The 24,632-nt window shown below is 40.4% G+C and overlaps 2 protein-coding genes across 2 annotated transcripts; both read left to right on the top strand.

Moving 5' to 3' along the window:
• The first annotated feature begins 445 nt into the window (after positions 1–445).
• LOC132126745 (uncharacterized) lies at positions 446–4,281 on the top strand. The gene is made up of 9 exons (XM_059538212.1): positions 446–1,559; positions 1,901–2,022; positions 2,399–2,468; positions 2,557–2,754; positions 3,209–3,374; positions 3,592–3,750; positions 3,829–3,893; positions 4,002–4,098; positions 4,215–4,281. The coding sequence occupies exons 4-9, from the start codon at positions 2,616–2,618 to the stop codon at positions 4,216–4,218; spliced, it is 630 nt and encodes a 209-aa protein (XP_059394195.1). The 5' UTR covers positions 446–1,559; positions 1,901–2,022; positions 2,399–2,468; positions 2,557–2,615; the 3' UTR covers positions 4,219–4,281.
• Positions 4,282–7,409: 3,128 nt separating this feature from the next.
• Positions 7,410–9,123, top strand: LOC132126304 (small ribosomal subunit protein bS16m-like). Its single transcript, XM_059537488.1, has 3 exons — positions 7,410–7,760; positions 8,586–8,846; positions 8,973–9,123. The coding sequence occupies exons 1-3, from the start codon at positions 7,748–7,750 to the stop codon at positions 9,086–9,088; spliced, it is 390 nt and encodes a 129-aa protein (XP_059393471.1). The 5' UTR covers positions 7,410–7,747; the 3' UTR covers positions 9,089–9,123.
• The last annotated feature ends 15,509 nt before the right edge of the window (positions 9,124–24,632 follow it).

Here is a 24,632-nt window from a genome sequence, read left to right as displayed (position 1 = left end):
CACATCAGAATCATCTACACTTGAAAATGGTTCAACACTGGAAACTACATTGTCCACAATAGGTACCTCTCCATTCTTACCATCTACCACAACAGAAGAACAAAGTACGTCAGAAGTGATTTCATCGACAGCAGAAATACCTACTTCCAGTGTAGAGCAAACAACAAGCCAGCACACACAAACCACTCAGTTTAGTTCTACCCCAGAAACTGAACCTACAACAGCTCAATCAACATTTACAACAGTTATGACGCCTATGAGCATGTCCACATTAGAATCGTCTACACTTGAAAATGGCTCAACACTGGAAACTACATTGTCCACAACAGGTACCTCTCCATTCTTACCGTCTACCACGACAGAAGGACAAAGTACGTCAGAAGTGATTTCATCAACAGCAGAAATACCTACTTCCAATGTAGAGCAAACAACAAGCCAGCAAACACAAACCACTGAGTGTAGTTCTACCACAGAAACAGAACCTACAATGGCAGCTCAAAAAACATTTACAACAGTTATTACCCACATGAGCACATCCACATTAGAATCATCTACACTTGAGAATGGTTCAACACTGAAAGCTACATTTTCCACAACAGGTACCTCTCCATCCTTATCGTCTACTACAACAGACGGACAAATTACATCAGAATTCACTTCATCTACAACAGAAATATTGTCATCTAATGTAGAACGAACAAGTCATTTAACACAAATCACTCAGTTTCCTTCTACCAGAGAATCAGAATCTACAACGACAGCTCAAACAACATTTACAATAGCTATATCCCCCACTAGCATTTCCACATTAGAATCATCTACAATTGAAAGTGGTACCACAGTGGAAACTACATTATACTCAACAGATGCATCTCCATCTTCAATGTTTTCTACAACAGAAGGACAAACTGCATCAGAATTCACTTCAGCAACAACAAAAATATCGTCATCCAATGCAGATCAAACAACAAGCCAGGAGACACAAACAACTCAGTTTAGTTCCACCACAGAAACTGAACCTACAACAGCTCAAACAGCATTTATTACAGCTGTTACCCCTATGAGCACGGTCACATTAGAATCATCTACAATTGAAAGTGGTTCAACAATTGAAACTATAATATCCACAAGTAGTTTTTTAGCTTCATCATCACCATTGTCTACGACAGAAGGATAAAACACACTGGAAACTACATTATCCACAATAAGTACAACTCCATCTTCACTATTTACTACAACAGAAGGACAAACTGCCCCTAATCCTCAAACAATAACTCCAGCTGTTACAGCCCAAACATTTAGCATTTCTACATCATCCCAGTTAAGCCCTTCTGCTGAAACTAGTACCCAGAAAACCTCATCAATATCAACAGAACCTCATTCATCTGCAACAACTCTCATCTCAGTTTCAACAACTCAAAGCTGTCTGGAGAATTGTCAGTGTAATGGGTCTCCATGCATCTTCAATGTAACATCTGGGAAATGTCAGTGTCAGTGCAATCCTTTAACTTTTGGAGAGTATTGCAATTTTGCATATGACTTATCCACAGTTCTTTGGTGTGAGTATTTATCATACTACTATTACTAATTGATCATTATTATTGTTTATACTACAGGGCCATTGAATGCTTGAATCTGATTGGCACCTAAATCTAAATTAGCACCCAAAATACTTGCGAGTAGTTTATGAAATGTGACAATTTAAGTTAGTTGTATTGTGTCACGTTTTAGCTCAAACATTTGTGCTTATATTTTAGAGCTAAATTTATATACACTACACAGACATTCTTTATTAAATTTGTTATTACAAAAGACATGGCACAATAATTGTCACAGTTTACAGCACAACTTATGTTGAAATCATTTTAAATATATGATTTAAATATTGATTTATTTGTAGCTGAAAGCACACCCACAAGGAATGCCAACATCTCTCTCAGAATTATGATGGACTATCTTACGGAGTATGAAAATATGAACTCTCTAGAATCAAAAAAACTAATTTTCACCTTGAAACGTGAGGTAAATATTTCTAGTTCCTTTTCTTTAAGTACTTTAAAGCTCACAAATTTGTTCACCATTATTTCAATGAAGTGGCCCCAAAAGTAGTCTTACTCTTAAGCTACACTTTAAAATGTATGAATGTTATTTGGATTAGATAACGTTAAATATCTTTTTAAAATGATCACATTATATTTACTGCAATATTGAGTACATTAATTCTAATTACTTATCTTAATCAGGAGACGTAAATCAAGATTTATATCGATATATATATTAGTTGCTTATTTGCAAGTGTATTATGAATAAATATTTATATTAAGAAATTTAAATTTTGAAGTGAAAAATTAAAAAACAAACAAACAAAAAAATGTTTTGATTATTTCTTTTTTGACAGCTTTCAATCCTTTGTAAAAGAGCAGATGCACAAAATTTCAAAGATGTGCACATACGTAGGCTAATGTAAGGTGATTTTTCTTGAATTTCATACATTTACAAATATTTGCTAAGCAAAATACATTAATATGTTGCATGTATTTGTCCCATTTAGGCGAGGAAGTGTCATTGCTGAAAGTACTGCAGTATATAACTATCCCAACAACAACTCACAAATAATGTCTCTAAATAACGATTTGGGACCCACCCTGGAAAAAATCTTTAATGACGCAGATTCATTTCAAAATCTCAGCATAGCTCTTGGTAATGTTTCCATCCAAGTTGACCAAATGACCATGGAGCCAGTTAAAATATCAAGTAAGTTACTTTTTTTTTTCTGGAAACATATAACCTTGATTTAATATATGTAATTAAAGAAGAAGAGGAAGAATTAGACATTAAATGTAATTTTATTAATAAGATTCGGGAGGAGCGCGTCAGATACTTAGCCTAACCAACACAGGTGGACCATAATCAAGTAATCAATCCCATAGTATAAATATCGCTGACTTACCTGTATCCATTGACGGTTTATCAGCATCCCTCCTCCACCCCATCTCCTCACTTCAAGTTCACTTTATAAATAGACGGGGAAGGGGGGGTACTCTAGGTTCGGGCCATTCCCGAGCTCGGAGCCCTTCCCCGGACAGCACGCCAAATACGCATTCCATACCTCAGCTAATTATATGTAAGCGTGAACTATTGAATTTAAGGGATACATGGATTACTGTTCTACTGTTTCTGTAATATGGCTTGTCTTTGTTTTGTGTAGATATTTCAGATCTGCAGCCATTTGTGCAATGCACACTGAATTTTGCAAACTTAACAGAGGAGATCAAAGATGGAGCATGGGTATGTGTGGGATCATGCAAAAAAATTCCCAAATTCTGCAATCAACGAGGTGTATGCCTTAATGAAATAAATGGACCACAGTGCATGTAAGTTCTTCAAAGCAAATTCAGATGACTACTGTATAGTCTTCAGCTAATCAAATGACTTTTAACTAAAAATAATTGAAATGGCTGCCCTCAGATATAAATAAATAAATAAATAAATAAATATATAAAACCTATTACATATTTAGCTTAGAATTAGCTTATTTAAATGAGAAATTCAGGAACTAATCCTCTCTTACTCATTTTGCTAACTGTCTAGGTGTTACAGTTCTCCCTTTGAGAAGTACTATGGAGATCATTGTGAGCTTTACAGCAGAGGGGCCGGTTTCTACGCTGTTCTCTTTGGCTGTTTGGCAGCTTTTGCTCTACTTATCATTGTCTTTGGTGTGATGATTCTGGTGCTCTACAGAGCCAAGAGGTCTGTATAACTGTTTCTGTGACTTATTAAAAGACCAAAACATCAAAGCAAACAAATAACACAGTGATTTAATTTCAGCAGAGCATCAAGCAAAAGGAGATTATCACTTTTTGACGATGACTTCTTTGATTTTACATCAAGAGGTAGCTTTGCAAATGCTTTAGTAAAAAACATCAGGATGAGATGAAACTCTTAAACATCACAAATGAAAATATTATTGGTAACTGGACATATTAACTATATTATTTCAGGATCCATAGACAGTGGTTATGGGATTCAAAATTTGTCAGTCACAGAAGATTCAGCATTCAGCAGATTCAGCTCATACCATGAAAATACACCTGTGCGGTAGGATGAGCAATTGTGCATTTAACTTAACAAATTGTAAAAGGAACATAACATGTATTGTTAGTTGTTATATTAATCTAAATATCTCTCTTTCTCTCTCTCTCTCTCTGCTACAGATAAAGACCAGAGCAGCTGAGTTGGTGGATGTCTGATGAGCAGAAATGACAGATATTATTTAAAATAATATGCAAATAACTGTGCATGCATTTACTGGGTTGGTATCATATTATTCAGAGTTGTAAAATGATTGTCAAGAATCTCAGTTCATAATATTTACATTGCTAAGAACAATGTATAAAGAACGCCTCTGTAAAACTCTTTAAACTCAAAAGCACTTATCTATGATACCAAGCACTCCACAGCATATGCCCCCAATTAAATAGATGGGGGTAATTAAAATATGGTCCATTGCATTACACAAGCACACCTGGAATGATGCCACCGACACAATCAATCAAAAAATGTCTGTTTTTGCACCCTATTGGACACATACCTTATATTTTTATCATTTCTGTGATGCTTCAATAGAGGGCACGTTTTTTTAATCGTTTATGGTTTGTCATTTAAAAGCAGATTTTCACCCTCTCTTTGTCCATAGTTGATAATTAATTTACATTAGAAGCTGTACTTCGGACCAGCAGCTGACAGTGTAGGCGGGGCTTCCTGCTCGACGCCACATAAATCAGTCAGTTATATTGATGGTTTTTATGTTTGTTTTTGTTGGCACTGTACATTTATTGAGTATGTTATTTCTTTTTCTTTTTTTTATGATAGCATTGTGTTTATACTGAGAGCACAATAATATATTGTTAAATTAATATTTATATATAAATTATTTATACTGTGCTGGATGTTTGCAAATAAAAATGAACAAATAAAAACTGACAAATAAAAAAATGCTAAATGAAATCAACAATCATCATACGGGTCAATAGATGTAGTCTAAAATGGACAGATTTTCTAAAAAAAAAGCCAAACCTATTAATATTGATATATGGACATTATTTTACTGGATCTAGTGGCTTTGGCTTTTTGTGAATAAACGTCCAGTATTTTTTCTCTTTCAAAGTTTTGTCTGTCATGTTCTTCCACCTCATTTCATACCCAGCAGTACGTTAATATGTAAATGTTACGGTACATTCCCTAGACTCTTTAAAGTTGGTAACAGGGTTTAAATGGGAACATTTTTCTGCTCAAGTATAGGCCTATTCGGTTTAAAAGAGGAAAAACTAATGGACACAAAAGTAGCCTACTTTTGGACAGAATACGAGTTCTTTGTTAAATACATAAAATAAAAAAATATTTTTTTAGCCTATATGAATAATGGATTCGAAACCTCAAAGAAAAGCCATGCCACTATCAAAAGAAACCTCGAAACATAAATGAGGTAGACATTCCCAGAAACTCATTATTTTAGTCGCAACAATCGGTTAATGGAAACGCTGTCCTTTCGCAATAGTTTTTTAATCAATATTTACAAAACATTAATTTCCCAAGAAGCTGAACGCATTAGCGGTTACGTGTCAGTTAAACTTTTCATCTCCAATCCTGTTTGTATTTTTGAGAAGTGACGCTGTTGTGTTTGTTTGTATCGGCCGCTGTCCATTAGCCTAAGGTTCTGAAATGCAATATTTTTTGAATAGCCTAGTCTATTTTTTTTATTTTTTAAATGGCGTGCGCCCTTGAGCACCAACGGAGAAAAACATAAATCGGCGCCTATGCATACATACATACATTAAGTTGGCTTGACGTTGGATGTTCGATATTCGCTAATTTAGGGACCGTCTCTAAAGTTACATGCTATATTGGTTAAGGCTACTACACTTTTCTAACGTCAACAGCATGTGAGGACAATCACTTACAGTCATAAAACAAATGTAAACTGTGTAATTTATAATGCACAGCTTTTACATTTTTTTATATTTATTAAAATAAACTGTAAATACTATTTAAATTATGCTACCTTGGTCACAACCGAATGGGCTCAAAGGCAACTATAAAGCTCAATAGCATTTGAGGAAAAAGACTTACAGTCATAAAAATCAAATGTAATGTATTCATTTAGGTGTCAACTACAATGCACACCTTATAAATTTCTAATATGTATTACAATAAATTGTAAATAAAAAAAGAGGCCCGTGTATCAATTTCAGGTAAAATCCTTTGAAACTTTTTTGATGTTAATAACAAGTTTTAATGTCGGAAATAATTTCACCACCACCAACGCATCTAATTCTGTATAAATGAAGAGTTCACATGTAAAACTCTCTAAATGCCATTTCAAATTTTCTTCTAAAATTATAACTTTTCTATCAGGCTCCTACGGTTATGTTCAGTTATTTTTATCTTATGGCAACGAAAAGAACCTATTCATTGCCATAGTGAAATTAGTGAATCTCCACATAGAAGCCTGATAAAAATGCTCATTTTAGAAGAAAATCACAAACGAACTCTTCACACACACACACACACACACACACACACACACACACACACACACACACACACACACACACACATTTTAATATGTATGGTATTATAGCGCCACCTAAGGTCTGATCGTGGTGTGTGAACATCATGCCAAATTTGATGTTTCTAGGACTTACGGTTTTGGCTAGCCAGACACTTTTAGCGCAGAAAAAAAATAATAATAAAAGAAGGTACTCGGACCTTTAATTAACGTCTTTTGAAAGCTTAACACAAACAAGAGCTTCGTGGAACAAAACCGCCACCTTGTGGCTGAATTCATCATTTTATACAAGTAGCAACATGAATACCGTTAAGTTGCCAGAACCACAGTAGGATCGATAAACACCTGTCTATGATAAACACCAAGTGAAGGAAACTGTTGTTGATCACGTGTTACTCTGTCCTAGGCAGGAACAGGAGAGGAATTAACTACAAAGAGAACCACAGAACATTTTTACAGTTTGTTTATTTGATTTTATATATGCGTGTATAATACTTTCCTCCCCCTGGCAATTGTTTTGTTTGTTGTAATTTGTATTTCCATCTTTTTCTGTTCTTTTTTAAACTTTTTTGTTTCTTGATAACATGTTGTATATTATATTTTTTTCGAATAAAAAAAAAGAAAAGAGAACCACAGAACATAGGATGCAATGAATTGTCAAAATGCAACATATTAAACACAAGACAATGATCTGATCAAATAAAAGGCAGTTTTAAAATGCATTAAAAATAGAATAGAATATAGATCACTTAGACTAAAATCAATTCACCCTCCAACACAGGAGATGGCGGTATGCACCTATAAAGGTGGGATGTGACCCTCCAATAAATCCCACAGAAGAAGAAGATAAACACGCATCCGGTGCGGCAGGAGAGAAAAAAAGATGTCGGCGCCCTCACGAATGTCATGTTGTTGACTGTTTCCAGATATTTGTGTTTGTGTTTAAACGCTATTACATACACGCTAAACTTATATTGAGTTATATTATAGGCGTATCTACATGAAATTAGCTTATTTGTAAGGTATGTGTTGTTGTTTTTACGTGAAATGTGGTATATAAATACTCATGCTCTCATAAAGACTGGCATTTTGATGTTCCTTATTCGCTCATGTGTGGTGTTTTATAAATATTTTCTATCGACTTAATCTCTTTTGTCTTCAACAGAGTACCTGTCAGTCATGGTCCATTTATGTAAGTAGGTTTAATGCATTTTATGCTAAGTATTAGTCATTATTGACGACTCCCTAATTTAACACACGATTCCACTCAACATCTCAGGCCAGATGTTCAGAAGTAATCTGATCGGACTTCAGCTATCGGACCAGGGTCAGACTCAGTGCATCTTTTGGTCATTTGATTTTTTTATTTAATATTGAAAGTAGAATTAAATTAAATGTGAAAACGGCTCCTTTATTCGTTTTTCATTTAGGGTTAGAAAAATTATTAAAAAGCTTGAGTATTTGATTTCTACAAGTGGGTGGGAATTAAAAGCCCCTTTCTGCTGATTGGTCAGAATTTTGAATATGTAAGTTGTTTTCTAATTGTTCTACTTTCAGTATTAAATAATAGGTACACTGATCATTAGATTTACATAAACACAGACATTCGAGAGCGCGAGACATTAAATAGAAGAAATGTTCTGAGGCCGTCCATGTCCCTTTAGAGGCTCTATAGTAAAGCACTAATAATACAGATTAAGTAATCTGAAAAGGTGTCTTTATGGATCATTGTGATCCAATCCAATTTTGCTTTAAAAAAAAACAGTAGAAAAGTAAGATGGATCACCTGATCCTGGATAGAAAAACATGGGATTACAAATCTAGTTTATTCTAGATTTAGCTTTTTGAACAACTGAACTCTCTCAAATTTAAATGTGCGTTTCGAATAAGAAAGACATCCAAAATGTAGCATCCAGGGTCAGTCTTACTGCTTCTGAATTAAAGCCTCATGCTTGTGACATTGAACATTGCCATTGTGAAACTTACATTATGTTTATGCATTATGTCTTTGTCTTAGCTTCTTTCCTGCTCAAAAAATATCATGGGGGGCATGTGGTCATCAGGCTGGCACTAGGAGGTGCCACTAACAGACCCTTTTACCGCATTGTGGCTGCTTATAATAAACGGGCAAGAGACAGCAAATATATTGAGCAGCTGGGCTCATATGACCCTCTCCCAAACATACAAAATGAAAAACTTGTCGCCTTCAATTACGAAAGAATCAAGTACTGGATTGCATGTGGGGCTCATACCACAAAACCAGTGGCCAAACTTCTAGGTGAGCATCAACTGAAGGAATGAGATTTCTCACTTATTATTTCCTTTAATAACAATGTTTAGTGATGATTACAGCAAGAGATCAGTCGCACATACCTCACATGTTTATCCTTTTTTCTCGGAGTAGGATTGGCTGGATTTTTCCCACTGCATCCAATGACGATAACAGAAGCAGAGCGGAGACAGAAAGCAGCTTTGACCGAAGAATTTAAAACAGACAGTCAAGAAAAAGTGGAGAAGTAAATGCAAAATAAAGTTCATGATTTCTACGCATCTCATTAGTGATAATGTGACATTGTACTTTTGTATTACACTGAGATATGTTTTTGGTAATATTTCAAGAGTGTTTTTACAATAATCTTCAGCACAGGTTGAAACACCAGACATTTGGACACTGCATTATAAAAATTTCCTTATTACCCAATACAATAGAACACAGTTTGAAAGATTAATGAGGAGACATAGACACTGAAAGTGAATTTTATAATCATTATTCCATTGTAAACACACTTTATCTGGATCACCTTTGTCACTGAGAACCTGTGATCGGCTAACAAAAGAAATTAATGAATGTTATTGCCTGAGCAGAACCTACACAGTCTTGTTTAATTTCAGGTCAATTAATCAGAACCTATAAATGTTACACAAATGTTTAAATCCTTTAAAGCAAGCAATGTACTGATGTATCTTAACTCTACACACGGAATGTGCTTGTATTAAATAAATCTAATATTTATCAGAGGGCTCAAACTCTTTCTGAGGTTAGCTGTGGAATATGCAGATAATAAATATGAGCCATGCCAGGGCCGGCCCGCGGCATAGGCGGTATAGGCAAATGCTAAGGGCGCCACTCATCCATAGGGGCGCCAGAATGAGTGAACGAGTGAAATTTTTTTTTTTTTTTTTTTTTTTTTTTTTTTTTTACATATTTTTTTTTTTATAATAGGCTACTATTTAAAAACCATTAATTCGAAATACTACCAAATAAAGCAAAAAAAAAAAAAAAAAAAAGTCCGGCTCTTCAATCTTCCCCCGCCATCGAGTGTTTGAAGTGCGTCAGAAACAGCGCGCGCACGATCAGTTGTAGGTAATTTGTTGTGTAGCGTGCCCGACGCCGCATCCAATGTAGACAGCACTGCTTTTGTTAACACACAGCTCGTAGAAACGGGCCTGGCAGCTCGCGCCAGTTCTAAACACGGTGAAAGTTTCCTGATTGTGACGGAAGGCCGAATTTACATGACACATTATAAATGAGCATAGTCTGCGATAGATACAGTGCCAAAAAGAAGAGAAGAGAATAAAGACAGAGGTAAAGAGATGTAGTGAAAGAACAATTTATTGCATAGGAGTAAGATAATATAATTTCATGGCTGCTATTTTTACCTTAAACTTAATGTTAGCAGTTGTTGAGTCCCCAGACTGTGATTTTGTACAATCATGTCAGTTTTAAGACGCATTTTTTATTATCACTTTTTTATTAATGTTTTACTCTACAGTTGTGCAGTTTTGGGGGGTTACAGTACAGGCCAAAAGTTTGGAAACATTACTATTTGTAATGTTTTTGAAAGAAGTTTCTTCTGCTCATCAAGCCTGCATTTATTTGATCAAAAATACAGAAAAAATGTAATATTGTGATATATTATTACAATTTAAAATAATTTGTTTTCAATTTATTACACTTTAAATTATCATTTATTTCTGTGATGCAAAGCTGAATTTTCAGCATCATTACTCCATTCTTCAGTGTCACATGTGACATCCGGTCTATCACATGATCCTTTAGAAATCATTCTAATATGATGATTTATTATGAGTGTTGGAAACAGTTCTGCTGTAATGTCTGTGTGTGTGTGTATATATATATATATATATATATGCTAAATCATGAACACAATGACAGGGTGAAATGGGCTGTGATGCATGGGGCGCCAGGTAAAATCTTGCCTAGGGCAGCAAATTGGTCAGGGCCGGCCCTGAGCCATGCAAATGCTTTATAGATGTTCAGAGGTCATCTGAAGTAGTGTGCTCATTCTTTTGATCTTTTTTTTTTTCTTTTTACAAATGTGATGGTTTTAAATTACTTAAGTGAATTAGAATTTCAATTCCATACACTATTTATTTACACACTATTTTCCTATTTGTTACTGTAACTCTGTTTTGACAATCTGTGTTAAAAGTGCTATATAAATAAAGAGGAGTTGACTTTAAAAATAAAACAAAAGTCGTAGTTACTTTAGTCTTAGTAATTCTAAGACTAAAACTGAAAAATAAATATAAAAATTACAAAAGCACATTAAAGTTTTTAAACCTAAACTAAAATTATAATTAAAACTTTTTAAATATGTTGGCGTCCTCTTTGAGTATACTCTTTGTTTATTTGATTTTCAATAAAAAACAAAACACTAACACAAAATGGGTCAATCTACACCTTAAAAGGCTGCATACATGTCAGCGTGAACTGAGAAAACATGAATCAGATTTACCTAAATAAAGTTTGGATTACTCAATATTTATACACAATTTTTGTCACGGCAGGGATCCAATGAGGCACGGAGATAGAACCAATTGCAGGTAAGTCATTTATTAAGGGGTAATCCAAAGAGAATACACAGTCCAGGCAGGGTCAAAACCGGTAAATCCAAACATAACATAAACGAGGCAAGGCAAGGCAAGACAAGGCATTGACGGACATGAATAAACGTTTAACACTAAACAAGGACTCCGTGACTAAGACTCAGACAGACCAGGTATAAATACACAAAAGGATGATGGGGAAACAGGAGACAGGTGGGGAACAATCAATTAACTAAACAAGGAGGAAGGTGACCAAATAAGGAGACAGGAAGTGATAAATGATAAACACTGTGGGAACTGAGGACACCTAGTGGAAACCCAGGGAACACAACCCAGACACTGTGACGGTACCCCCTTACTAAGGAGCGGCTCCCAGACGCTCCAAGACAGACACAAAACAGAGACCAGGAGGGAGGCGGACAGGTGGAGGCTCAGGGGGAGGGACGGAGGGCCAGACTAACAGAAAGGAACAGGGACCGACATTAACACAAAAACAAAAGGAGGAAAAAAAAAAAAAACAACATGAAGCCCCCCAGGGCGGAGCAGAAGACCACCACACCCTTGTGGTCAAGGCCAGAGTCCTCCAGGGCGGAGCGGAAGACCACCACAACCGTGTAGTCAGGGCAAACGCCCCCCAGGGCGGAACGGAAGACCACCACGTCCGTGTGGTCAGAGCGGAAGCCCCCCAGGGCGGAGCGGAAGACCACCACACCCTTGTGGTCAAGGCCAGAGTCCTCCAGGGTGGAGCAGATGACCACCACGCCCCTGTGGTCGATGCCGGAGTCCAACAGGGCGGAGCAGCAGACCACCCAGTGACTTGACTTAACTCTGAAAGTTCAACGGTGACTGGCCCTGACTCTGGAGAGGTCACTGGCACCTGACTCGACTCTGGAGAGTTCACTGGCCCCTGACTCGCCTCTGGAGGGTCAACTGGAACCTGACTCGACTCTGGACTGCCTGTGGAGACTTGAGACGCCTCGGCTTCGGGCACCGCCTCTGGAACGGACTCGGGCACTGCCTCGGTCACGGCCTCGGGAGCGGCCTCGGGCACCGCATCGGGAGCGGCCTCGGGCACCGCATCGGGAGCGGCCTCGGGCACCGCATCGGGAGCGGCCTCGGCATCGGGCACCGCCTCGGCCTCCGGAACAGCATCGGGCACTGCCTCAGCATCGGGCACCGCCTCGGCCTCCGGAACAGCATCGGGCCCCGCCTCGGCCTCCGGAACAGCATCGGGCCCCGCCTCGGCCTCCGGAACAGCATCGGATCCCGCCTCGGCATCGGGCACCGCCTCGGCATCGGGCACTGCCTCGGCCTCCGGAACAGCATCGGGCACCGCCTCGGCCTCCGGAACAGCATCGGGCACCGCCTCGGCCTCCGGAACAGCATCGGGCACCGCCTCGGCATCGGGCACCGCCTCGGCCTCCGGAACAGCATCGTGCACCGCCTCGGCCTCCGGAACAGCATCGTGCACCGCCTCGGCCTCCGGAACAGCATCGGGCACCGCCTCGGCCTCCGGAACAGCATCGGGCACCGCCTCGGCATCGGGCACCGCCTCGGTCTCCGGAACAGCATCGGGCACCGCCTCGGCATCGGGCACCGCCTCGGCCTCCGGAACAGCATCGGGCACCGCCTCGGCATCGGGCACCGCCTCGGCCTCCGGAACGGCATCGGGCACCGCCTCGGCCTCCGGAACGGCATCGGGCACCGCCTCGGCCTCCGGAATAGCATCGGGCACCGCCTCGGCATCGGGCACCGCCTCGGCATCGGGCACCGCCTCGGCCTCCGGAACAGCAACGGGCACCGCCTCGGCCTTCGGAACAGCAACGGGCACCACCTCGGCCTTCGGAACAGCATCGGGCACCGCCTCCGGGCTTTGAGGAACGGTAGACGCCTGTCTCCTCCTCCTCCGCCCTCTATGATGGCGAGTCGGTGACACCTTGTCTGGAGACTTAGGCGTTGAGTCGGCCATGTTGTGCTGTGGCTCCAAGCTGGCGGCCATCTTGTGCTGTGGCGCTGGGCTGGCGGCCATCTTGTGCTGTGGCTCTGGGCTGGCGGCCATCTTGTGCTGTGGCTCTGGGCTGGCGGCCATCTTGTGCTGTGGCTCTGGGCTGGCGGCCATCTTGTGCTGTGGCGCTGGGCTGGCGGCCATCTTGTGCTGAGGCGCTGGCTCAGCAGCCATGACATTGACCGTCTTGGGAATCTCTAGAATCTCTAGATGGCGGCCATCTTGTGCTGTGGCTCTGGGCTGGCGGCCATCTTGTGCTGTGGCTCTGGGCTGGCGGCCATCTTGTGCTGTGGCTCTGGGCTGGCGGCCATCTTGTGCTGTGGCTCTGGGCTGGCGGCCATCTTGTGCTGTGGCTCTGGGCTGGCGGCCATCTTGTGCTGTGGCTCTGGGCTGGCGGCCATCTTGTGCTGTGGCGCTGGGCTGGCGGCCATCTTGTGCTGTGGCGCTGGGCTGGCGGCCATCTTGTGCTGAGGCGCTGGCTCAGCAGCCATGACATTGACCGTCTTGGGAATCTCTAGAATCTTGGACAGCGTAGCGAAATAATCCAAGAATGAGTCAGCAGCCTTCTTGGGCGTTGGCGCTGAGCTGGCGGCCATCTTGCACCGTGGCGCTGGACTCGCAGCAATCATGGGCAGTGGCGCCACCGTGGCGGACGTGCGCTTCCTCTCCCCTCTCCGTCCGCCATGGTGAGACGGTGGCTCTGATCCATCCCACACGAGCCCCGGGTCGAAGGGAGGCCATGGTTGAGAGCGGTGCTGAATCTCCTCTCGACCATTCCCTCCTCGGCGACCTCCCCTGGTCCCCCGGAAAACCACCAGGCGAGTTCCCTCAAATCCGTTCCTCTCCCGCTCTGTGGCTGGGGAGGAGACATAAACAGACATACCGCTGGCTCTTGTAGTGACGGAGTCCTTCTGTCACGGCAGGGATCCAATGAGGCACGGAGATAGAACCAATTGCAGGTAAGTCATTTATTAAGGGGTAATCCAAAGAGAATACACAGTCCAGGCAGGGTCAAAACCGGTAAATCCAAACATAACATAAACGAGGCGAGGCGAGGCGAGGCAAGGCAAGGCAAGGCAAGGCAAGGCAAGACAAGGCATTGACGGACATGAATAAACGTTTAACACTAAACAAGGACTCCGTGACTAAGACTCAGACAGACCAGGTATAAATACACAAAAGGATGATGGGGAAACAGGAGACAGGTGGGGAACAATCAATTAACTAAACAAGGAGGAAGGTGACCAAATAAGGAGACAGGAAGTGATAAATGATAAACACTGTGGGAACTGAGGACACCTAGTGGAAACCCAGGGAACACAACCCAGACACTGTGACAATTTTGTTTTTGTCTTAAATATAAATATTTTGTAAATATGAATATGAATCCATGACGAGTTGAGAACTGTTAAGACTTTAAAATTGTTTCACTTTGATGCTTATTAGGCTATAACAAAACTTGAAAATAAGGCATCAACTCAAAACAAAGATTATAACCCACTTGGTGCAGCTGTGGCCTAATGGTTAGAGAGCTGGACTAGTTACCAGAAGGTTGCTGGTTTGAGTCTCAATGCTGGCAGGAGTTGTAGGTGGGAGTGAGTTAATGAACAGCGCTCTCTTCCACACTCAATACCCATGGCTGAAATGCCCTTGAGCAAGGCACTGAACCCCCAGTTGCTCTGGGTGCTGGGTATATAGCTGCCCACTGCTCTGGGTGTGTGTGTTCACTTCTCACTGCTGTGTGTGTGCACTTGGATGGGTTAAATGCAGAGCACCAATTCCGAGTATGGGCTATCATACTTGGCAAATATCATGACTTTCACTTTATCTCCTGCCTGTTTAGCTTTTGGAAACAACTGAGTTGGATCTAAGAACTTTCAGGTACTATTTGGCTTTGTTTGGAGTAATAAACTAGGTATGATATGGTATTATTCATTCAAAGGATTTATCATGACTGACAAAATAATAAATAATAGTACAAACACAAAAATTGTTTTAAATCCAATTGCAATGTATGAACCACACTAAATAGGCACTGAATTTGATATGTTTTATCGTGCATACACATAATCTTGATAATTGTTTTAGCAGTTCTTGTCTTTCAATATCTATAAAGGGGAACAAGTATAAATGAGAACAAATACACATTTTCAGCAGACACACATATGAAAAGGATAAAGTTTCTTTTTTCTCTTGGATTTATTGGAAGATGTCATACTGAGAATTGCTCAGAAAGGATTTAACAGGTGAAGGTCATATAACTGTTTGTGCATTTCAAAACCACATGCACTTCCAATCAGTGTGGTTTACTCAAGGCATGAACTTAACTTTTTGTTGTTGTTGTTGTTTTTGTTTTGTTTTTGCAAAAGTGCATCAAAAGATATATTTTATAAAAATGTAATCGTAGTAAACAAACAACCAACTCACAAAAGTGATCTCAAAGGGTATTTCTAATATAAATAAATAAAAACACTTTGTTGTCACAATCCTGCATGTATATTTCACAGTTATGAGACCTGGAGTAACGTTTTCGGAAGCCTTTAATTATTTAGTTATAAACTAAACTGATTAATTAAAACAAAAACAAAAAAATACGTATGTTGCAATTTTGTTAAGAAGAAAAGTATTTGAATAGCTGGTAAAAAAGATAGAAAGACTGTTAAATAACTGCAGTATAAACAAATCTGTATCTTCACATTCTGTAGTTGACCGCACAACAGAATGATATATAAAAGAACATAATTAATTACCTTGGCAGCTTGTATTATACTGTATAGCATATAGCAATATTTTTTGTAAAAAAAAATAATAATTACATATTCTGGCACTTCACAGTCTTTACCAATTCTACCATGTCCCTCTTACAAATTTTGTACTTTTATCAAATTGCCACAACACCTGCAATTGCTGCTGCAAAAAAAAGAAAAGAAAGAAAAAAAAGCAACTCAGTATAAGTCAATGGTCAAGAGCCCAACTAAAGCAAACAATTATCTCCATGTTGGTGATTTTAAACACAAAAAAACATTTTTAACAAGAGTTAATTCTCAATAAGAAGTTATGTAAATGTCTAACAGAAATAAAGTCAATATGGGTAGTGATAACTGAAGCTGGTAATGCTGTTTGTGGAGCTGTTTAATCAGATCTTGAGAGATTTAATGCATTTTATCTTCAGTTCATCTAAGGCTATGGCTGAAGAAAGTTGTAGTTTGTGTTCTTATTTCTCTTCCTTTTTACTGCTTGTTCACAGCAGGTGTTTGAATGATGGAAAGAATGTTTCAGGAACATCATACTAACCTTTAAAAAACATTCTACTAACATTAAGGAAACAGGATATTTTTATGCTTTTGGAATGTTACAAATCAACGTTCCTAGAATGTTGAATTTTAAATCAAAATTAAGTTGACAGAATGTTTGAGGAACATCATACCTTTTAAAAATGTTTTTTTTTAATGTTCATAGAACCAACACTGAATATTTGAACGTTCTTGTAACAAAATACTGTTAGCTGGGTAGCATGACCTCATTCCAATCATCTACAAGTGAAAGCTGTGCAACACTGGAACCTACATCATCCACAACAGGTACAACTCCATCTTCTCTATCTACTATAACTGTAGGACGAATAACATCAGAATTAAATCTACAACAGAAATTTCATCATTTAGTGAAAAACAAACAAGCCTGCAGACACAAACCACTCAGTTCTTCTCTACCACAGAATCAGAATCTAAAACAACAGCACAATCAACATTTTCAACAGCTGTGACACCTATGAGCACAATCTTCACACAATCATCTACAAGGGTAAGTGTTTTAACACTGGAAACCAATGACTCTTCCACAGTTTCTTGGTGTGAGTATTTATCATACTATTTTTAAATGATCATTATTACATTTTGTTTTAATTTTTTCACTTTGCTGTGGATATTGAATCAATATCTTACCCAAGATACTTGTGAATAAGTTGTGAAATGTGACTTAGGAGACGTAAATGAAAAGCTTTTACGGCATAGTGAAGTGATTTAGCACACATATATTTTCACTCGCACAACATTCTCTGATTGAGCACTATAGAGTTTCACTCTCCGTCAAGCGATCTGTGATATTTTTCAGTTCATCTGAATGGATGCAAAAGCGCACCTATTTGACTTACCATAAACTCTAGTGTGGAGGCGCACACCCTGTCGTCACTTTCTCTCAGAAGAGAGAGAGAGAGAAGTGACGCGCTACATGTAAGCAATATTGTTTGTTGTATTTTTCTTTAAAAAACAGCGTTCCTTTGGAATTTCTTGGTTCCCTTCTCAAAGTGGTAACTCAACATTACATCAGCTAAGATGTATATAGAAACTCCTCCCTTCTCCACATTCACTGAAATCTTATTAGCTAACGCCAGCTGGGGGCAGCTGGCCAATTGGCGGGATGCATGCAAATACTGACAGGTTCACGGGCAGTATAAATTGCATGGGCAAGAAAATTACACCAGAATCTCTTTCTTCACGCTAGAAGTTTTGTCTGAACACTTAGAAGTCTTGTTTTGCTATCTTGGAAGTTGCATTAGAGGATTACTCACCCGTGTCCTCTCTGCATCCGATGGCTGCTACTTGTCAGATTTGTGCGGGTCCCCTTGACCCGCAGGACCCTCACCAGTTCTTTGTTACCTGCCTGAGCCTCGCCCACGCTGAGGCGGCTTTCATGGATGACACGTGCAAACCACTGCGCCGAGCTGCCAGTGCTCACCCTCAGAGCCAGAAGAGAAGTGGCTCGGGCAACAGCGGGGATGAGGCCGAATTCGACGCTGTCAGCTTCACGGACAATAGCTTAAGCCCCCCCCCCTCCCCCCTCCCCCTCAAGCCGTCGCAAACTTTGTCACCTACAGAGCTGGCAAGGAAGATGACTCCATGTCGCTCTCTGCGTCAGAGAAGGATTGGGTGCCTCAGTCGGACCGCCCCGACCACGAGGGCCCTGCAGACCTCCAGGAGGAGCTCTTAGGATCCTCGGCAAGGCCATCACAGAGCTGGACCTCACCTAGAACACACCTGACGAGCCTGTGAAAAGTAAGCTGGACTCGTGGTTCCTCTAGTTGAGCCGCCGCCAGGCCACATCGAGGAGAAGTACCCGATTCTTCCCAGACGTACACGAGTACGTGGTGAAGTCGTGGGCTGCACCCCAATCGGCGCGCACCCACTCTGCCACGCAGGCCATGTTCGCGCACTTGGATGGGTGTGAATATGCAGAAGAGCGTGTTTTTACAGAGTCAGACTATAACATATGTGGGAGTATGTTTGGACTTGATAGCGATGCGTGCCCATCTTTCTCAGGAGCGTATCGAGGCAATCTCAATGACTCTACGCCGTTTCAGACCAGGCAGGTCGGTTTCACTGAGGGAATTTCAGAGGCTTCTGGGTCTTATGGCGGTGGCTTCTTCAGTGTGCCATCTTGGTCTGCTGCATATACGACCGCTACAATTTTGGCTAAAAGCTCGAGTTCCGCCGAGGGCGTAGTCATCGGGCCACAAGTGAATTACGGTCATTCACAGTTGCATCAGCACTCTGAGACCGTGGAACAGCACGGATATGTTCAGCCCAGGAGTTCCTTTGGGTTTAGTGACGTAGCGCACCGTGGTCTCGACGGACACGTCAACTTCAGGCTGGGGAGCAGTGTGCCTGGGTGTACCTGCCTCAGGCCTGTGGTCAGAGTCACAGAGAACGTGGCACATAAACCATTTGGAATTGGAAGCGGTGTCCTTAGCCCTGCAAGCCTTTCGGTTGAAATTGGAGCTGCAACAAGCCTGTGGTCTCGTACATAAATTGCTAGGGCGGCGTGCGCGCGCTCCAGAGCTCTATTCAAACAGGCAGTGAGTCTCCTGTTGTGGGCGGACCAACACTTTCTCTCCATAAGAGCGGCGCACATCCCTGGTATCTTGAACCGCGGGGCGGACAAGCTTTGGAGGAACAGGGTTCCTCAAGGACAGTGGAGGCTTCACCCAGGATCACTACAAATGATTTGGGAGCTATTCGGAAGGGCGGAAGTGGATTTGTTTGCCACAAGCGAGAACACGCACTGTCAGATGTTCTTCTCGCTATCTCAACTCCCACTACCGGGAGATGCTCTGACATCGTGCTAGTCGAAAGCAAGGTTTTACGTGTTTCCTCCGGTGAAGATTCTGCCTATGGTGTTGTGCAAAATCAGGGAGGAGAGAGCGTCAGTTATACTCCTGACCCCGAACTGGCCGAATCAGCCTTGGTTCGCGGACCTGAAAGAGTTAGTGATGGCTCCCCCATGGCAAATCCCACTCAGGAAGGACCTGCTGTCTCAGGCGAATGGCACGATATGGCGCCCCTGCCCCGAGCTGTGAAACCTTCATATATGGCCGCTGCGGGGACCCTAAACGAGCAGGATGCTCACGAGTGCTGAGCACGCTTACGGAGGCGCATGCACCCTCTACAAGATGCCTCTATGCTCTGAAGTGGGGAGTTTTCACAAAATAGTGTGAGGACATTCATATTGACCTGGGGACCTGTTCCGTGTCGGATGTTTTACGCTTTCTACAGCACAGAATGGACTGAGGGAGTTTGCCGTCCACGCTGAAGATGTATGTGGCCGCTATTGCCGCTTTTTTTGTTCCCTGGTTGACGGGCAAACGATCAGTATGCTCTGGTAATCAGTTTTCTCAGGGGAGCGAGGAGATTGTGTCCTTCACAGCCGCCCTCCGTGCCGCTGTGGGATCTAGCTCTAGTTTTGAGGGCTCTATCTCTACCGCCATTCGAGACCTTAGCTTCGATTGGGGTTAAGGAGCTTTCCCTGAAGACTGCCTTGCTTCTTGCTCTCACCTCGGCAAAGCGCATTGGAGACCTACATGCGTTTTCGGTGAACGATGATTGCATCTGTTTCGGACCTGGCAACTGTAATGTCACTCTCCGGCTGAGACCAGGTTATGTTCCGAAGTCACTCAATACACCATTTAGAGCACAGGTTGTTTCACTGCCCGCTTTATCTGCTGAGCCGTCAGCCTCGTGTGATGCTGATGCTCAGAGCGCCGTCTGCCCTGTTAGGGCTTTGCGGATGTATGTGGATTGCTCGGCCACCTTTCGTCAGTGGGACCAGCTGTTTGTGTGCTTTGGTGGATGTAATAAGGGACGTGCTGTTCAAAAACAGAGACTTTCTCACTGGATTTTGGACGCTATCGCACTGGCATACGAATGCCAGGGGAAGGATTGTCCCCTTAACATCAAATCTCATTCTGTGAGGGCAAATGCTTCCTCCTGGGCCTGGGCTAGAGGTATGTCTATCCAGGATTTATGTCTTGCTGCTGGCTGGTCTTCCCAGAACACATTCACCAGGTTTTACAAGCTGGATGTACCCTCTGTACCATCACATGTACTTTTGGTGGCTGCTAACTCTGTGTTATGGTTTATACGGTTTATGCAGTTGTCACCGCAAAGCTGTCGACTCTATGTTTATCTCTCGTGCTTTAGTGCTTTTTGTGTTGTGTCTGCCCTGTTTAGTGCAGCCTTCACGTTTATTGCATGAAGATATGCAAATTTCATTAGGGTCGGAGCAGATGCCTCATTGGTCTAGTTCCGCCAATCAGATGGAAAGCACTCTTAGCTACACGGCCATTGGCTAGAACTGTCTTGCTTTTGTGTGGGGGTGATTGACTCCATTCAGGGCTTATCTTCACTGCTCTCACGGCGGGATTTTATACAATTCCATATACGTCTTAGCTGATGTAATGTTGAGTTACCGCCTCGAGAATAGAACGTCTCTGGTTACTATCGTAACCTCGGTTCCCTGAGAGGTGGGAACGAGACATTACGTTAGCCGCCGTGGTCGCTGTTTGATCAGCTGTGCTAGCGTTCAGTCGTGATTCTGACGTAATTTTCGCACCCATGCAATTTATACTGCCCGCGAACCTGTCAGTCTTTGCATGCTTCGCATCAATTGGCCAGCTGCCCCCAGCTGGCGTTAGCCAATAAGATTTCAGCGAAAGTGGAGAAGGGAGGAGTTCCCATATACGTCTTAGCTGACGTAATGTCTCGTTCCCGCCTCTCAGAGAAGTTTTCTGGTAGTGGGCAGAGCTAATGTACAATCTCATTGGCTGACACTAACCTATTGTCGTCCCTGTTTTGATTTCAGCAAATCAGTTCGAGCGAACGCACACAACCTGATTAATATTCATGAATCCAGCAGTTCATTAATCCCTAGTGCTTATTATATTGTTCTTATTAGTATAATTAATGTCATTATTATCTTATCAGTATTTTTGTCTGGCGCGTAAACTAAAAAATGTACTAGCCAATGGCAAGTTGTCCGTGTGTCCGTAGAGGGTTGATTATATATATATATATATATATATATATATATATATATATATATATTTTTTTTATATATATATATATATATATATATATATATATATATATATATATATAGCCTCAGGGGCGTAGTTTGTGGGGGGGATGGGGGGGGGGGTAACCCCCCCAATATTCAAATCCATCAGTTACAACCCCCCCCAATATTTCAACATGAAAATCACAGTAGATCAAATGAAAAATATAATATGAAAAAATAGAATTCATTTATTTTGTAAAAATAATTTTGTTCTTAATCAAATATGAGTATGTCATAATAAATCAGACAAAAAATACTCCCCCTCCATTGAACCGATTGGTAACGCCCAACCAATGAGTCGCACTTTCACCAAAACAAGCGAGTGGTGTTTGAATGGGAGAGCACACGGTTAATGTTAACGCCAAAAATGAAGAGAAGCGCTGCACAGCGGACTATATTTAACTGCTGGTCAGAGAGGGATGCAAAAAAAAGAAAATAAAAAGCATGTACTGAGAATGAGGTATGAGAATATTGTGTAATAGTTAGTACACACCACATATATTTTAGCTAGCTAATCCATTGCAATGTATTTAGCTATAACTATCAGTATAACAAGTTACCAAAGCAGCTGTCTGTTTTGCTAGTATATTTTTCAATAGTGTCTGTAATTATCAACGACAAAAGTATTCACATCGGTGTGTGTTTTCTTACTAAATTAATCTGACTTTTGAACGAATTGGATGAATTAACGATTTAAGTGGCTAACTCATTAAAACAGTGAAACACTGCCGCCTACTGGCGGGTTTCAATACTTAATTTCTTTCTTTTGATAATCTCTACTATGTTAGAATTTTATTAATGATGATTATACACAAATTTCATAACGTTATGAGGTGTATAATCTCTCATGTTGCCAGATAGATAGATAGATAGATAGATAGATAGATAGATAGATAGATAGATAGATAGGAAGAAATAAATTATCCAATAACAATAAACATAAAAAAAAAATTTTTTGAAAAAAATAACGGGCAGCATACAACGTTTAATCCCCCCAATGTTCAAACCAAATCTACGCCCTTGTATAGCCTATAAGTTGTTGGCTTCACTGAACACCATGTTCATCTAATAAAAAATGCAATGTCGGTTTAAGGTCACTAGGAGGCGCTACAGACTTATTTCTACGCCATGCTATCTTCCCTTGTTTGTAATGGTACTGCCTGACTACTTTCATAATGCAAAAAAATTATAAAGTATTTTTAAGCGCTGATAAACTGCATTGCAAACTAAAACCTCACTAAATTATCTAAATAAACATAGCTTGTTATGATAACAATCCCTAGTTTATTTATCTGTCATTAAATTGAAGCTGTATGCAGATATACCGCCACTGTATGATCACATAAGATGCTTCTCTGGTCTGGACATATAAAATAATATTCTAATCATTGTGCATCATTTTCTGAGAATACAAACATTTAAAATAAATCTACTAACATCGGACCATTTTTCTTAGCACCGATTAGGAATTTTAAATTAAAATAAATTAGTAAATTTAAACTAAACATTTTTGTGTGTGTGTGTGTGTGTGTGTGTGTGTGTGTGTGTGTGTGATAATTACCGAAATCAGTCATAAACTTACTCTTTCAGATTTTGTTTTCCAGTATTAAAATGTTATAAATATGGTAAAGAATAAAAAGTCTTTGAGGTCCAGGATAGGGTGTGAGTTTGGGTTTGTCTGCAGTAATTATAATTAGCTTTATATAAAACAATAGAAGTATGTCTTCATTTATCCAAGTAGCTATGTATGTGTGTGTGTGTGTGTGTGTGTGTGTGTGTGTGTGTGTGTGTGTGTGTGTGTGTGTGTGTGTGTGTGTAAGAGAGAGTAAGTGAATGTTTTCATTGGGTTGACAGATAATAGATCTAAGTCAGGGCCATCTAAACTAGGATTTTTTTTTTTTTTTTTTGGACCTTAATGTCTGTGGTTTAACCATAGTTCCTCCCATTGTCTGCTTTTGATCGGGTTGTGATTAATCAGGAAGTTTATCTTTTTTTTAAAGAGCTGAATTACTGGTTTGCAAAGAGTCATTTCCATTCCACAGGTGAGGTGAATCAACTTGAAATATCTTTAAAATGATTTTTTGTCATTACTATTAGTTTTAGGACATGTTCAACAAATATCTACAGATAAAGTTATACAAAAACAAATAGTTATTTTAATTTAATATTAGTTTAATATATAATTTTCAAAAGCTTGGATATCATCTCTTGACTCTGTGTCCTAATACACTGCTTAAAATAACATCAAATAAAATATCAATATTAGATAGGGATTAAAAATTAGGGATATTGCCTTGGCAACTAACTGAATCAAAATTTGAGTATCAAAATTTAGTAAAACAAAAAATTAAATAGAGCTATATATTAAATATGATATTAATAAAAAAAACTAACAAAAATAATAACTGAAAAATAAAACTGATTCAGTAAATGCAACTAAAGGTGAACAGGATGACTTCATTTCCTGCAATCTGATCCAAATTTGTCGGGTACAAATGTTAACCGGTTCATCACATTAACCAGAAAAAGTAAAATGCAGAAGTAATTCAAATGCATGGTTAATTTTAGTTTTTAAAAGTTATTTATTATATTAAATTGAATGGTTTGGGACATACAGGGAACTTCACTCCTTTCAGCTGCTTATCATTGCATGGCTTTTGGGCACGGTCTGAGATTCATTTCAGATTCTATACATTACTTAGTGTTAAAACGATTTGCTTTGGACATATTGTTGCTCATTTCAGCTGCTTATCGTTTCATCCAAGGTTTTTATGTGCAAAAAAAAAGACCAGAGAAACAGCATTTTCACTGATCAGC

This window comes from Carassius carassius, chromosome 44 (assembly GCF_963082965.1).
Source record: "Carassius carassius chromosome 44, fCarCar2.1, whole genome shotgun sequence".
Lineage (NCBI taxonomy): Eukaryota > Metazoa > Chordata > Actinopteri > Cypriniformes > Cyprinidae > Carassius > Carassius carassius.
Note: the sequence above shows the minus strand (reverse complement) of the source record. Positions and strands in the feature narration are given on the sequence as shown.

Bases quoted from the DNA above. Each gene is read 5' to 3' on its own strand.
- LOC132126745 (XM_059538212.1), top strand. From the start codon at position 2,616: ATGTCTCTAAATAACGATTTGGGACCCACCCTGGAAAAAATCTTTAAT. The intron at 3,751-3,828 runs GTCTGTATAACT...ATTTAATTTCAG, and splicing joins GTGCTCTACAGAGCCAAGAG to CAGAGCATCAAGCAAAAGGA. The intron at 3,894-4,001 runs GTAGCTTTGCAA...ATATTATTTCAG, and splicing joins CTTTGATTTTACATCAAGAG to GATCCATAGACAGTGGTTAT.
- LOC132126304 (XM_059537488.1), top strand. The intron at 8,847-8,972 runs GTGAGCATCAAC...TTCTCGGAGTAG, and splicing joins ACCAGTGGCCAAACTTCTAG to GATTGGCTGGATTTTTCCCA.